Genomic DNA, 14,862 nt, shown 5'->3' with positions numbered 1-14,862 from the left:
TCCCTCCTCCCTCCTCCCTTCTAACCCCCTCCTCACCAATGCGCTGCACCAGCTCCCTATGCACCAGCTGGTACAGCGAGTAGCGGTCGCCGCCCGGACCCAGACCCAGATCGCTCTCGCCGCTGAACACAGCCTGGAGGGTGGTTGGTTGGGTGGGTGGTAGTGGGTGGGTGGGTGGGTGGGTGGATGATTGGTTATGGTAGATATTTACCCACGGATGGATGGCTACATTCATGAATAATAGAGGAGAAGCGAAGTTATAGCCAGGTGCAATGGGGGGGAGGAGGCGTGGGTGGGGTGGATGGGCAGGCGTCCACGGAGAACGGCGTGATGAAATCACAAGTTTGAAGTGCCGATGTCCGGAGGAGGTTACCGGTTGTCTGAAATGCAGAGGCCGCTGCCTCCCTCCCCTGCTTTCCCGTATTTGATGCCTCCTCCTCCCCCTCGTCCCCTGCTTGTATCCTGTTCCCAATGATATTGACCTCGCAACCCCCCTCCCCCTTCCCGGGGAACTATTGCATTGGGTTTGATTTAGTTTGGGCTGGTATCTACAAAACCCCTCCCCCTTCCCGCCCCCGTCCCCGCCCCCGTGCCCCTCCCCGTGCCCCTCCCCGCCCCCCTCCCCCTGCCCCCCCTCACCTGCGGCGTGCCCGGCAGCGCGGACAGCTGCGCCGCCAGCGCCAGGAAAGCGGACTGTGACAGCAGGATCATGCCGCCCGCCGCCGCGTCGCCAACCGCCTTGGCCACCTTCATGGCCACACCGCCCTGCAGGAAGAGGAGGAGGGGGAGGGAGGGGGTTTGCAAGGATGTTTGGGAAATCGGTACAGGATGCACTGAAGACTGCAGACGAGGGTGGGGGTTACTACATTCATATGATTAGTTGAGAAGTGAAGGCGTGGTTAGGAACAGTAGGGGGGCGGTGGGAGAGGAGCGTGAGAGGGGGGTTCACATCCATGATTGATTAAAAGAGAAATTGCGCACACGCACACGCACGCGCACGCGCACACGCACACGCACACGCACACGCACACACATACACACACACACACACACACGCGCGCGCGCACACACAAACAATTTTATACACACACGCACCCAGCACGCACACACGTGCACTCGGGGCGGGCTTTCGTTTCGTTTTTAAAACGTGCACTCGCACTCACGTAGGCCATGTGGGAGGTGGTGGGGTTGAAGGTCACGTCGGTGGCGGTGCTGATGCCTGTGTGTAGGCCCATGCGCACTCGCAGGCCCCTGCGCGGTGGGTTAACGTTGAACGGTGGGGGGGGGGAAGCAGCGTCAGCACGGAGTCAACTCTGCTTGTGCGTGTACATGGCGGGAGAACCGACTGACCGCAAGGTTGCAAGAGTGCCGGGCAAGGGGGCAGGCGAGTGTAGTGCAAGGGAGCAGGCGAGTGCAGGGCAAGCGGCGCGGCGGCCGCACCTGTAGGCGCAGCGCGCGGGCGGCGCGGGCCTCAGCGCTGCCGGCCACTCGTCCTTGCACTTCTCCTTGTAGGAGCGGCACTCCAGCAGCTGCAATTGGGCGTGGGTTATACATTCATGATTGGTTTAGGAAGTGGTACAATCTCGGGGAACAGCAATGGGGGGGGGGCGATGGCGAGGTTCGAGCGGTGAGCGGGATTGCGGGGTGACGGAGGCGATGAACCGTAGAGCACCAGGACCCTCATGCGCGCACACGCACAGATACCTTGAGATGCGTTCGGCTCCCCCCCCGTTGTCGGCCCTCTCCCCATTGCCTTTAGTTCCTTTATTCTGGCAATGGCGAAAACGACCCCTCCCGCCCCCTCCCCCTCTTCCGTGCATCGTGTACTGCTTTCCAACCATGTTTGCAACCGCCCCCCCCCATCCACACACACACACACACACACACAAATACACAGGCACGTACCTGCATTTGTATCTGCAGCAGCTGCGCCGAGCTGGCTCCCCCGTGCTGGTGCGTCATGGAGCCGCCGTCACCCCCCGCCCAGCCGCCCAGCACCTGCAGCTCCCCACCCGCAACACTGCCAGCCCCGCCGGCAGTAGCAGCAGCACCGGCAGTAGCAGCACCGGCGGCGCCGCCAGGCGGCAGTCCCGCGCCCTGCGGCACACGAAAGCAAGACGGCAGTAGCAAGACGGCAGTCGCAGGCGCATCGCAGCGGAAGGTGGCATGGGTGTGGGAGCTGTCAGGCTGAGCAATCAGCGGGTGGACGGGCGTGGTCGACATGCCTGGGGTGGACTGCTGGCGCTCGTCACACCTGCGCAAACCGCTCCTGTTTCGCAAGAATAACACGCCTAAAACGCGACGTAGCTGCACCCGAAAAGCACACACACGTGCTGTTGTTCGTTGACTCACCGCCCACAGCGGCAGGTCGGACAGGCTGGCCCGCCGCTCCGTGCGGCTGCGCACCAGCCCCAGCCCCAGCCCCAGCCCCAGCCCCAGGAACGACATCCGCCGGCTGGCGCCGCCGCTCAGCATCATCACAGCCGGCGGCGGCGGCGGCGGCGCCCCGGCACCGCCCATCAACACGCCCGGCGGCAGTGCGCCGCTGGCGCCCGCCGAGCTCGTGCCGCCGCCGCCACCGCCACCGCCGCCGCCGCCGAGGTCGAGGAGCGGCGGCTGCTGGCTGCCGGAGAGCCGGCCGCTGTGGTTGTTGCTTCCGCTGGCGGCCGCAGCTGCGGCCGCCGCCGCAGCATTGGATGACGCGGTGTTGGAGCCCAGTCCCAGGCTCAGACCCAAGCCCATGCTCAGGTTGGCAAAGAGGCCGGTGCTGCGAGGTGTCGCCGGCAGCTGGCTCTCGTCGTGCGTGCTGTTCCTGCGCCCGGGACCGCCGCCGCCGCCGCCGCTGTTGCTGCTGCCGTTGCCAAAGGCCATGAGCGAAGACAGCGTCTTGGGCCGCGGTGGCGGGTTGCGCTGCCGGCCGCCGGCCGTCACCACGCCTGCTGCGGCCGCCGCTGCCGCGTCCGCCTCCTCCTGCGCCGCCTGCGCCGCCTGGTGACGAAGCAGCCCCTGCAAGGCGGACCGCTGTTGCTGCTGCTGCTGCTGCTGCTGCTGCTGCGTTAGCAACATTGCAGGCTGAGGGCCACTGCTGGCGCGCACAGACACACCGGGGCCTTGCCAGCGCAGCGCGCGTTGGGAGAGGTGGCCGAGCTGGGGTGAGGAGGGCACTGGCGGCCGGCCCCCTGAGCCGCCTGTGAAGACGTGTACCTGCGCGCCGGGCTCGCCGGCCTCATCAGGCTCAACCACAGCGTAGCGAGGCCCCTGCAGCAAGCGGGAGGGGCGCGCGCATGCATGCATGCGGGTTTGACAAATGCGGCTTCAAAATCGGGAGGGGAGGGGCTTGCGGGAGGGGAGGCGTTTCGCGGAGGAGGGGGCCAGCGCGAGGGATGCGGGCACCGCGTCTTGGCGTGCAGCGCGACGGCCAAATCGTTACAAGCAGGGGCAGGGGAGCTGTCACCAGGCTGTCACCAGGGGCAGGGAGACACTGTTTGTGGAGTAAGGCAGAACCGGGAGGGCCCCAGGCCCGTTGGTGCAGGTCACACGCCTAACGACCGGTGGCCGGCTTGCGCGCACCGCAAGGGGCGTTGCGATGGCGCGACGCGGCCCTCCGTCGCCCGCGGTCACGGAGCGGGTGCGCGCGCGGGAGGAGCTGCCACTGCCGCCATCCAGGAGCCGCGACACCTGGGGCACCGAGCGGCGGGGCAAGGGGCCAAGGGGCAAATGGGCATGTGTTGGTTTCCATCGCTCAGGAGGAGGAGCCGGGGGGCAGCAAGTCGACGGGCGCACGCGGCGGCTACGCACATGCGCCCGCAGCACCCACAACACCAGGCGACCCAGCGTGCCCCAGCGTCCCAGCGCTGCACGCACACGTACTTGACACACGCAAGGAAGGGCCCCTGCCCTTCCTGCACTTCCTGCCCCCTGCACCTCCTGCAACCCCTGGCCCCTGCACCCCTGCCCCCCCCCTGCACCCGCCACGCACGCACCATGCCCAGCGCCGACGGCTCCACCGCCATGGACGTCGACGTGACCTCCTCGCCGTCGTCACTCAACAGCGGCAGGTGCGCGCCGCTACGCGCCCGGCCGCCGCCGCCGCCGCCGCGGCCCCCGGCGCCGTCGCCCGAGCCGCCGCTGCCGCCGCCCACGTCGCTGTCTAACACCGCCAACGCCGTCATGCTCATGACCCCCACGCCGCCGCCGCCGGGGCTGTCGCCGCCGGCTCCCCGGGCACCGGCGCCGCCGCCACCGCCGCCGCCGCCGGGGCTGTCGCCGCCGGCTCCCCGGGCGCCGCCGCCGCCGTCGCCGCCGCCGCCGCCCTCGGTGACTGCGCTGGCGCTGCGCGCTGCGCGGCTGGTGAAGCTGCTGGGCTTGCGGTCTCGCGTGATCTGTCGCATCAGCAGGTTGGCCCGCGAGGCGCCGCGGGTCAGGCTGCGCGCAAGCGAGTTGGAGACGGAGGAGGCGCGGCTCACCGGCGGCGACGCCACAGGGCTGTCGCCGCCGCCGCCGCCGCCGCCGCCGCCGCCGCCACCGCCGCCACCGGCAGGGCTCAGTGCTGCCGCAGCGGCGGCGGCCGCCGCTACCACCGCCTTCAGTGGCGAGAGCGCGCCGCCGAGCAATCGGCCGCCGCCGCTGCCGCTGAGGAGGGAGGCCACCGCAGGCGAGGAGGGGCCGGAGCCGGGCGGGTACAGGTCGTCTCGAAGGCTGCCCAGCAAGTCATCCGCGTCCGCCTGCGTGCCGCCACCGCCAGCGCCGCCGCGGTCGTAATCCTTGTCGTCCGCCCCCTCGCCCAGGCTGCCCTCAGTGCCGCCGGTACCCGCGCGCGACACGCCCAGCCCGCCGCCCGCATCCAGCGACGCGCGCGAGGGGCCGGTGGTGATGGGTTCGGGAATGGACGCCAGCGGCTGGCCAATTGTGCGCGACTGGGGGTGCGGGTGCGCCGGCATCGCCAGCGCAGCTGGCGAACCAGCTACAGCCACCGCAGTAGCGGAAGCGGTACCGGCAGTAGCAGTACCAGCAAAGAAGCTGCCAGCAGCATCGCCCGGGTCGAAGCGCGGGGCCGCGGGGCTGCTGTGAACGCGGCCGTCGCGGCGTCCGCTCTTGGTGCGCATCATCATCATGCGGGCCATTGCCGCCGTCAGCAACCCGCCGCCGCCGCCGCCGCCGCCGCCGGCACCGCCGCCATCAGTGCCAGCGGCGCCGCTGGCGTAGCTGCCGCTTGCGGGGCGCGCCTGCAGCATGCCCCCACCGGCGCCCCCACCGGCGCCGTGGCTGCCGCTGATCGGGCGGCTGGCCGCGCTGCTGCCAAGCTGCGCGGCGATGGCGAGCGCGGGGTGCGTGGCGGAGGCGAAGGAGGAGCCGTCCTCCGTCACCAGCATCGCGCCGCCACTGCATGTGCCACCGCCGCCGGTGCCTGTGCCGCCCATAACGCTGCCGTCTGTGTGTGAGCTGCCCCAGCCACTGGTGCCGGCGCCGCCGGCGCCGCCGGCGCCGCCTGTGCCGGCGCCGCCTCTCCCGCCGCCGCCTGCGCCGCCCGGACCAAGCATGGCCGTACCGGCGTTCACCAGCTCCGCCGTCACGCGATCTGGCACCTGCTCCGCACTCCGCGACATGCCGCGACGCGCCACTGGAGGCGGACGGAAAGAACCGCCGCCGCCAGCGCCGCCAAGCGCCAACGGCCCTACATCGCCCGGGCTGGTCGCCACGCGTGCCGGGCCGCCAACGGACGCGCCCGCGCCCAGCAGCAGCAGTTGGAGGGTGGGCTCGCCGCTGGTGGCAAGGCCGCTGCGCGCGCCCTCCGCTGCGACCAGGTCGTCGTGCCGGGTGTCAAATGCGGGGTTCAGGATGGAGGAGGACGTGGAATAAGTGTGCTGCGAGTTGGACGTGCGGCGGCCCGCCGCGCCGCCACCGCCAGCGGCGGCTGGGTCCGCCATGCTGGTGCCGAGATTGCTGCCGCGCCGCGGCGCCGCTGACAGCAGTTGTACGTGTGCCGACGCCAAGGCCGACGCAGAGCCGCCGCCGCTGGCGATGCTGCCCGCGCGGCTGGGCGCGCCCGAGGTGCCGGTGCCGTCGCCGATCATCGCAAACGCCTCCAGCGCGGTAGTGGGCTGGCCGCCGCTGCCCACAGCGCGCGCGGACGAGCCCACTGGCGGCTGCAGCGGCAAGTACTCACCACCGCCGCCGCCGCCGCCGCCGGGCAGCAGCGCTGCCTCCGAAGGCGCGCTGGCGCGCCGCCGCTGCGCCGCCGTCAGCGCGTGCATGCCCGCCGCGGAGGCCACGGCGTCACGCGCCGCCGCCGCGACGGCGGCATCCCGCGCGACCGCGCCCATTGACGGCGCCGCCGCCGGCACCGTCGGCGGCGACGGCGCCGCCATCGCTGCCGCCGTCACGCTACCTGACCGGGCCAGGCTGTCTAGGGCGTCCATCACAGCGCTGGCGGAGGCATTGGAAGCCCGAGGGTCATCGATGCTGCCGCGCGGCTGCCGCTGGCCCATGGAGTCGATGCCGTCGCGAGTGCCGCGGCTGGCGCCGCCAGTGCCCGTGGCGGTGCTGCTGCCGCCACCTGCAGCAGGTTGGGTGGGTGCGTGAATTGCAAGGTGAAAAACATTGGAACGGGATAAAAGCAGGGGAATCAGGGGGCAACAAGCAAAAGCATTGGGTGGGTGGGTTGGAGAAGGAACGGGGGATGTGTGGGCGGCAGAGGAGGTGTGTGCGTGCCGCCGCCAGGCGCTGCCGGCACCCTGTGCCGCTGGCGCTCTCCCTTGTGCGGCCCCAACTCCCGCGAGCCGCGAAACTCAGATCCCCCCAAGTCTCCAACCCATTCCCCAAGGCCCAGCCCTCAACACCCATTTGCCATGGCGCAGCCCTCAACACCCAAGCCCCAAAACCCAGATCCCCAAGCGCCCCGCACGCACCCAGGATTGAATTGGAGTTGATTGGGATGTGCGTGATGGACTCCATGCCCACACGCAAGTAGGTTGACTCACGGCCCAGCACCCCAGAGCAGCCCTCCATACCCACGCCGCTGTGCAGCCCGCCCAGCTCCAGGCTACCGCCGCCGCCGCCGCCGCCATCGCCCACGCTGCTGCCGCCCGCAAAGCCGTACATCTGTACGGCCGCGACCGCCGCCGGGTCGTCATCGTCGTCGTCGTGGCCGCCACTCGCGGCGGGGTCCGGCGGGGGGCCCGGAAGAACCACGTCGTTACACAAGTGGGCGTAGCCGATGCCAACGCTGGCGCGGCGCGCTGACGCAGACGTCCCGAAGCCGCTGGGCGCCGCCTCGCCTGTGCCTGCGCCTGTGCCTGTGCCTGCGCCTGTTCCTGCGCCTGTGCCTGCGCCTGTGCCTGTGCCTGTGCCTGTGCCTGCGCCTGCGCCTGCGCCTGCGCCTGCGCCTGCGCCGGCCAGCGGCGCCAGGCCGCGCCCACGGAACCCGGGCGCGCCGGGCCGTGTACCGGTGGAGCCTACGGCGACGTTGCCGTTCATGGACCGGCTGTTGCGGCCCAGGGCGCGGCCTAGAGCATGGGCTGCAGCGCTGGGGAGCGGGCCGGAGCCGTGAGGCCGGCCCGGCTGCGGGTGCGGCGGCTGGTCTTCGTCAGTGGAGGTCATGCCGCCGCCGCCGCCGCCGGTGCTGAGGTGGTCGGCGGCGGACGCGCCAGAGGCGGGAGCGGCACCAGCGGCCACCGCGACGCCGGCAGTGGCGGCGACGCTGGTCAAGCTCTTCCGCAGGAGAGCGGAGGAGGTGGTGGCGCTGGGGTGTATCACCAATGCGCGGCGGGAGCCGTTGGTGCCGGCGCCGACCGACAGTGGCGATGCTGGCGTGCCGCCAGAGTCGCCTGCGGAGGCCCAGCCCGCGCCGCTGCCGCTGTTCAGCGCCGCCGTGGCGGCGGCAGCGGCGGCGGCGACGGAGCCGCTGGCAACGGCGGCGCGAGAGGCGCCCCGGAAGCTGTGCTGGCGGCGGTTGAAGCTGAGGGCCTGCTTCAACAGGGAGCGAGCGGTGAAGCTACCGCTCGACGGCACGACGCCGGCGGCAGCGACGGCGGCCACGGCGGCGGCCGGCGCCGCCGCGCCGCGGCCCAAGACGCGCATGTCCCCGCCGGTGCCGGTGCCGGCGCCGACGCTGCCGCCGGCCTGTCGGCCACCGCCAGGCTGAGGCTGCTGCTGATGCAGCTGGTGCACCGCTGCGAAGGACTTGCTTCGGCGCATGTGCTCCAACGCTTCGCGCTCTGCCACAAGGCTGCTGCTGAGCCGCCGCCGGCTGCCGCTGGGTAGGCGCACAGACGCCGGCGCCGGCGGTTGCGCGGCGGCCGACGCCGCCGCCGCCGTCAGGCCGGCACTGTCACCGTACTCGCCGTAATGATGCGGGTGTTGCTGGCGATGTGGCTGATGGTGGTGGGGCTGGCGTTGTACGTGATCGTGGTGCTGCGTGCTGTGGCTGTCGGTGTAGTGCGATGGGCGGGCGCTGCCGCCGCTGTGGCCACTGACGTCAGCCCCGACGGCGGCGGCGGCGGCGCGGCTGATGCCACTGATGCTGCTGCGGATGAAGCGCCGCACACGCGAGCTGACCGGCTGCCCGCCCTCCTCCATCCCGCTGGCGGCGGCGACAGCGGTGATAACGGCTCCGCTGGCGTACAACCCGCCGCCGCCGCCGCCGTCACCGCCGCTGGCGGCGCCGCCACTGGCGCCGCCGGACGTCCTGCCCAGCGCAGAGGCGATGTGGGACGTGAACGACCGCAGGAGCGTGCGCGGCCGGGCGTGGCCACCGCCATGGCCGTGGCCGCCGTGGCCGCCGTAGTACGCCACATGACTGCCGCCGCCGCCGCCCATGATGTCATCGTAATCCAGATCCAGCCCCGCGCCCAGGTGCTCCAGATCCAGCGCACGCGCCATTCCCTGTTGCATGGCTCCCGTGGCGGCGGCGGCGGCGCCGCTGCCGCCCATGCCCCCCGCCGAGGCGGCGTTGCTTCGGAAGGACTTTGTCAGGACCGCCCAGCTGGCACGCCGCGCCGACCGCCCTCCGGCAATGCCGCCGCCGCCGCCGCCCAAGCCCACGCCGCCGGGCACGCTACCGGCGCCGCCGGCATACCCGGCGTACCCCGCCGCCGCGGCGGCGGCCATTCCTACATCTGTGGAACTCATGCGCGCCGTCAGCAGCAGCCCGCTAGGCATGGAGCCCAGCGCCAGAGGGACCGCGCTGCCGCTGCTGCGGTACATGGCGGCGCCGCCGCCGCCGGCGTTGTATACGGAGATGCTGGCGCCGCTGGCCTCCACGTACGGCGATACGCCCGTGTTCATCATGAAGGGCGTGAGGGAGCCGGACGGCTCGCGGCCCGAGGGCGGCGGCTCCGAGGCCTTGGGCACCACCCACACCTCCTGGCCGTCGGGGTGCGCCAGCACCTCGGGTGGCCACATCACGTCCTGCTCGGGGGACACGGGGGGCACGGCAGTGTGCATTGCTGAGGTTTGGGAGTTTGCTTGGGGACTTGGGGTCGTTTTGCCGCAGCGCCAGCCCCAGCCCCATCCCAAGTGCCAGCCCCAGCGCCAGCGCCATCACCACCACCACCCGGTGACCCCCCGGTGACCCTCCAAAGTCCAAACCCTTACCCAAACGCCTCCGTCCCCACTCCCTCCTTCCGAACCCCTGTTCCTTAATCACTCCGGTCTCCACATAAACGGCTGCCCGCCCCCAAACATAACAAACGGTGTGCCGCGCTCTCACCATGAGCTGCACCTGCGCGGTGAGGGCGAACTTGGCGGCGTCCACCGGGTTGTGGAAGGCCAGCAGGAACGAGTCGCCCTGAGGGAGGGGTTGTAGATACCAGCCCATACTAAACCAAACCCAATGCAATAGAGCGAGGAGGAGAGCGTGGGCGAGGGGAGGAGGAGGGGGAGGAGGAGGAGGCGTTATGGAGGAGGTGGGGGAGCGGGAGGAGGGGGGTTCTCGCCATGATTAAGGAGGTTATTACGAGAAGGGTGTTGACCAGCTGTTGCAACAGGTCAGGTGGATGGGGTTAGCCGTCCATGACAGACGGAAGGAGTTCAGCAGGGGGAGTTGGGTGGGTTGCAGAGTCAGGGAGGATGAGCAAGGTGTATCAACAACAAGACAGCATTGAAATTGGACGGGGCTGTTCTGTACAACTTCTACCGAGGGCGGTCCCTAACCCGCGACCGGCGCTCCACAACAGCCCGCCGTACCCACCTCCGTCGCACTGCAAGGAAGGCAAAGGCAGGCAAAGGCAACAGGGCCGAAGCGGGTTTAGAAAAGCGATACAGCCGAATGAGCGACGCATGCAGCTGGACAGGCAGGTGCGGTGTACGCCTCCGCCGGTCGAATGCCGGTCGTGGCGTCCACTCAGGCAGTACCCAAGCCCAGCCTCATCGGCTCAGCCCTCCACAGCTCAGCCCACCCTCCCGCTCCCCCCGCCCGCCCGCCCGCCCGCTGGCAACACGTGCCCGCCCCACGGCCCCGCCCTCACCTCTCGTAGCCGTTGAACCGCGCCAGCAGCGACCTCAGGCAGGCGTGGTGCAGCTTGAGCGCCAGGTCCATCACCTGACCGTCAGGATCACACCGTGAGACGGAGTGGGTAAAGCATCACAGAGCCGCAGGCCCAGGTGCAGCAGACACTCGGGACACACCCACAAGCACACAAACCTGTACACACACATACACACACACAGCCTGGCAGCCCCATGCCTTTAACACGCACAGTGCGGTCCCTCCAATGCTCATCGCACCACCACGCAGCCCGCACCACACAGCCCGCGCACTCGCCGCCCGCACCACACATCCCACGCCGCCACCACCCGCACCACCCACCGTCGCCACCCGCACCACACAGCACACGCCCGCCACACCCCCCGCCTGCCCGCCCCTTCACCCCCACCTCCTCGGGCAGGCTCTCCCACAGCGCCGTGCTGTTGGCGATGTCGGTGATGAGCAGTGTGGTGAGCGGGCCCACGCCCGGGGCCTGCTTGGCGCCGCGCTCGCGCCGGTGCCGCTGCCGCAGCCGCCTGCGCGCGCAGTGGGAGGCGGGAGGCGGAGGCGGAAGGCGGGGAGGCGAGGCGGGGGCAGGCGGGGATGTTGGGGGTGATCAGAGCTGAGGACGCTGGCGCATTGGCACATCCGCCCGCCTCCCCATGCAAACACACACACACACACAGCCACACACACAGCCACACACACAGCCACACACACAGCCACGCACACACAGCCACACACACACACACACACACACACACACACACACACACACACACACACACACGCACAGCCGCACACACACACACACACACACACACACAGACACACACACACACACAGACACACACACAGCCACACACACACACAGCCACACACACACACACAGCCACACACACACAGACACACACACAGACACACACACAGACACACACACACACACACACTAACACGCACACAGCCGCACCTGTACATGTACATCAAGACCAGGAAAGCGAGCAGCAGCCCCACCGCCGCCGGCAGCAGCACCGCCAGCGTCGCCTGCGAGTGCATGGATCAGACGGCAGTGCGTGACGCTGCGACAAGACGTGCGGTGATGCAGAATGGTGACGTGGCGTATAGCACGCGCGCTGTTGCCCTAGGCACAAGGGCCCAAGCCAGTGCTCCAGCCGTGCAGAGCCTCTTGCTCCCATGGGGCCAACATGACCGCCGCTGCTATGCCTTTGCCAAAACGTGACAATTACCCCTTGCCCTTTCAATGTCCCCCATTCCTCTACCAAATCCTTTTCCTAGCCATACCAGCATACCCCCGCTCGTTTTAGCTTGGTTTGGTTTAGTTTGGGCTGGAATCTACAACCCCCCAATCTCTAGTCCCCCTGTCCCTCAGCCCCTTTCCTTCATGACCCTTGCTCCCCACCCACCACAAACGCCGTCTTGTGATCTGAGCCACCACCAGCCGGCGCAGCGCCAACAGCAGCCGGCGGCGGCGGCGGTGACGCGGAGGGCGCCGCAGGCAGCGGCGGCGAAGCTGCCGGCAGAGCCTCCACCGCCGCCGCCGGCCCCACGGCCGCCGCCGCGGCGTCCAGGGCTTGTCGGACGCAGGTAAGTGGGCGCAGGTAGGACAGGCACGCCTCATCCACCTGTGCCGCCGACGCGCTGTAGCTGCCCCGCACCAGCAGTAGCAGCGCAGCGGAGCCCTCGGCCGCGCTGCTGCTACTGCCGCCGCCGCTGCTACTGCTGCTACTGCTGCTACTGCTGCTACTACTGCTGTTGCCGAAGCTAGCTGCCAGCGGTGAGCCCTCGCGCAGGTAGGGCATGCTGCTACTGCTACTGCTGGTGCTGGTGCTGCTGCTACTGCCGCTCGCGGCCGCTGAGGACCGGGCTGTAGCCAGCTCCAATGCCACCACCGCGCTGTCCACATAGACGGTGCCCGCCAGGCAGGGCGACGCCTCCGCTGTCTGGCGCCGCGGGGCTGCAGGCAGCTGCCCCTGCGCCCGCTGGCCCACCTCCACCTTCCCCTCCTCCCGTAGCGCGCCCTCGCCTACCGTGCTCTCAGGGCAATCATCTGGGCCCTCCTGATCCCGGTGCAGCAACTGTTCCGGCAACCACTCCTGCGGCTGCTCCTGCTGCTCCAGCTCCTGCAGCTTGTCCTGCTGCTGGTGATGCGCCTGACCCACATCGACCCAGCTCTGGCGCCGCCCGTGGCGTCGAAGCGCACTGGCACCCGAGCCACCCACCGAGCTGCCCACCGAGCCGACTACGCCGCCTGATGCCCGCCCCACCAGCACCTCCCGCCACTCCAGGCCCACTCCCGCGCCGCGAGCCCCGCCGCTGCTGCTGCTGCTCCCTGCCCGGTCACCACCGCAGTCCGCGCGGCCGACGTCTCCTCCGCTGCCCCCACCAGCCCACCTGCCGGCAGCAGCCCCCAGCCAGCTTGCAAGCGACCGACCGGCTCCCCACTGACCCTGGCGCCGCAGCACCCGCCGCGCCGCCGCCGCTAGCGGCGACCCCGAAGGACTCGCAGCCTGTGCTAAACACAGCTCGTCGCTGACCGCCTGGGTGACTGGCGGCCAGGCGGCTGCCAGAGAGGGGGTTAGCGCAGCCCATGCGCCGGCGCCGCTGGAAGCTGCCGCGGCGCTAACCGCCGCGGCGGCCACGGCTGCGGGCACGCGCGGGATGCTGGCCGTCGCCTCCCGCGCCAGTGCCTGCGCCAGCCCCACGTCTGTGCTGTCCACGCAGCCCTCCAGCGAAACTGCCAGAAGCTGCGGGCCCCCGCTATCGCCATCGCTAGCGGCTGCAGTACTGGTGGTGGAGGCGGAGGGTGCGGGGGTGGGGGGAGGCGCCAGCAGCGCGCGTAGCAGCGGCCGGTACGGCAGCAGCAGGTCTGCTGGCGACACGCTGCTGCTGCCGGCGGCCGTGGCTGCTGCTGCCGTTGCGTTGACTGCCCCAGGTGGGAGCTGTGAGCTCACGAGCCGAAGGTTTCTAAGCGTGAGCGAGGCGTTGCGGGCTAGCTGCAGCCAGCCCTGCACGAGGCTCAGGTCAAGCGTGGGCAGGGGTGTTCCCGCATTTCCCGGCACAGCTGTCCCAACAAGACGAAGATGCCCTTTGATTATGTATGGCTCCGCAGGCTGTGTTGGGCGCAGGCTCGCCGCGAGCAGCAATTCGTTGGTCAGCCCGTTCAGCAACGCCGAGTGCAACTCCTGCACGTTCACAACGACCGTTTGTTCTTGTCCATCTGTAAGGACTGATGCCAGCAACACCAAGGCTAGCGCCAGGCTGCCAGCCGCGAAGTGTGTCACCATTAAGGCGCATTTAAGATACAACTCATTCTTGATGTTAATGCGAGCAGCTATGCGACATGAACACTCCTATATCCTCCGTAAGCCCATGGCAAGCCTGGAACCTCAGAGCCACAGGGGTCGCCTGACCAAAGGTACATCTATGAAACTGGTGACGATGTTGAACGCAATATTATCTATTCACAAGCAACAGGACGCGGCTGGAGTCGTGGAGACGTCGACGGTATTGCCAACAATGCAATCGAAAGCAATTCCGGTACGCAAGGTTTTCGTATGTCATGAAGCATACGTAGTCCCGACCATGCATACCGTAGGGGGTTTCCAGAATTTGGCTACCGGTATGCCAAGTTTTGGGGAACGCACTGTGTCGAGTTGGCCAGAGCCGTCTGTCGGTGTGCATGAACGCCACAATCACTTTAATAATGCGATGATGCCTACCACATCGATCAGCTGGGGCTGTGCGGCGCAGTTTAACCGACGTGTCCGATCTCACCTTCTTGCGCACACAGCAAGGTTGCTCAAGCCAAGGGTCAAGCCCACGAAGTTGCTTGACTGGCACAAGTACACTGCTTTGTCAATTTCAAGTCTGAGCTTCGGTGCCCAGCGGTACATAACCTACGGGCATCAGGGACCTGGGTCGGGCGGGGAGTAGGGTTCGCTCAGGGGTGCGGCGTGAGAGTAGTTGAGTCCCAGTCCGTTGAACAACTTGCACCCAGCCCAGGCATCGATGATTATGGAAAGACGTCGCCCGCGCCAGAGATAGCCCGGACCCCTCAATATTACCAGTACCGCGTTACCTTGACCCGGGGGTGCGGCTAGTTGGCAACCTTCCCCCGCCTGGGTTGGCACCTGGCAGTCCGCAACTTTGCCAACCCAAAAAACCTTCGTAGCGTTATGTAGTGGTCAGGCGCCACGCCCAGGCGCCCTCACCTGCTCCATGTCCTACCTCAGCACGCAGCACGACGTCACGGCCATGCAGCATGTGGCAGGGCGGTGATCACACTTGATCACGTGCATGGAAGCAATTTCTGCCTCTGCCTCTCTGCCTGCCGACGGTTTTTGGGTAGCAAGTAGCAACCGGTATGTAAGGGTACA

The 14,862-nt window shown here is 68.8% G+C and overlaps 1 protein-coding gene across 2 annotated transcripts in view; it reads right to left on the bottom strand.

Moving 5' to 3' along the window:
• CHLRE_08g373688v5 (uncharacterized protein) overlaps positions 1 to 13,978 on the bottom strand; it is a 28,345-nt gene extending 14,367 nt beyond the window's left edge. For both annotated transcript variants that reach the window (XM_043065123.1, XM_043065124.1), the window contains exons 1-15: positions 11,890 to 13,978; positions 11,436 to 11,509; positions 10,875 to 11,001; positions 10,467 to 10,540; positions 10,190 to 10,199; positions 9,710 to 9,787; positions 6,909 to 9,408; positions 3,984 to 6,556; positions 3,571 to 3,678; positions 2,353 to 3,258; positions 1,906 to 2,097; positions 1,441 to 1,529; positions 1,164 to 1,251; positions 640 to 765; positions 37 to 133 (exon numbers count right to left, since the gene is read on the bottom strand). In XM_043065123.1, coding sequence (XP_042922124.1) covers positions 37 to 133; positions 640 to 765; positions 1,164 to 1,251; positions 1,441 to 1,529; positions 1,906 to 2,097; positions 2,353 to 3,258; positions 3,571 to 3,678; positions 3,984 to 6,556; positions 6,909 to 9,408; positions 9,710 to 9,787; positions 10,190 to 10,199; positions 10,467 to 10,540; positions 10,875 to 11,001; positions 11,436 to 11,509; positions 11,890 to 13,770 — 8,923 coding nt within the window. In that variant the 5' untranslated portion in view covers positions 13,771 to 13,978. The remainder of the gene's footprint in view (positions 1 to 36; positions 134 to 639; positions 766 to 1,163; positions 1,252 to 1,440; positions 1,530 to 1,905; positions 2,098 to 2,352; positions 3,259 to 3,570; positions 3,679 to 3,983; positions 6,557 to 6,908; positions 9,409 to 9,709; positions 9,788 to 10,189; positions 10,200 to 10,466; positions 10,541 to 10,874; positions 11,002 to 11,435; positions 11,510 to 11,889) is intronic.
• Positions 13,979 to 14,862: the final 884 nt, after the last annotated feature.

This window comes from Chlamydomonas reinhardtii, chromosome 8, assembly GCF_000002595.2.
Source record: "Chlamydomonas reinhardtii strain CC-503 cw92 mt+ chromosome 8, whole genome shotgun sequence".
In the NCBI taxonomy this organism is placed as follows: domain Eukaryota; kingdom Viridiplantae; phylum Chlorophyta; class Chlorophyceae; order Chlamydomonadales; family Chlamydomonadaceae; genus Chlamydomonas; species Chlamydomonas reinhardtii.
This window is presented reverse-complemented; position numbering and strand designations above follow the sequence as displayed.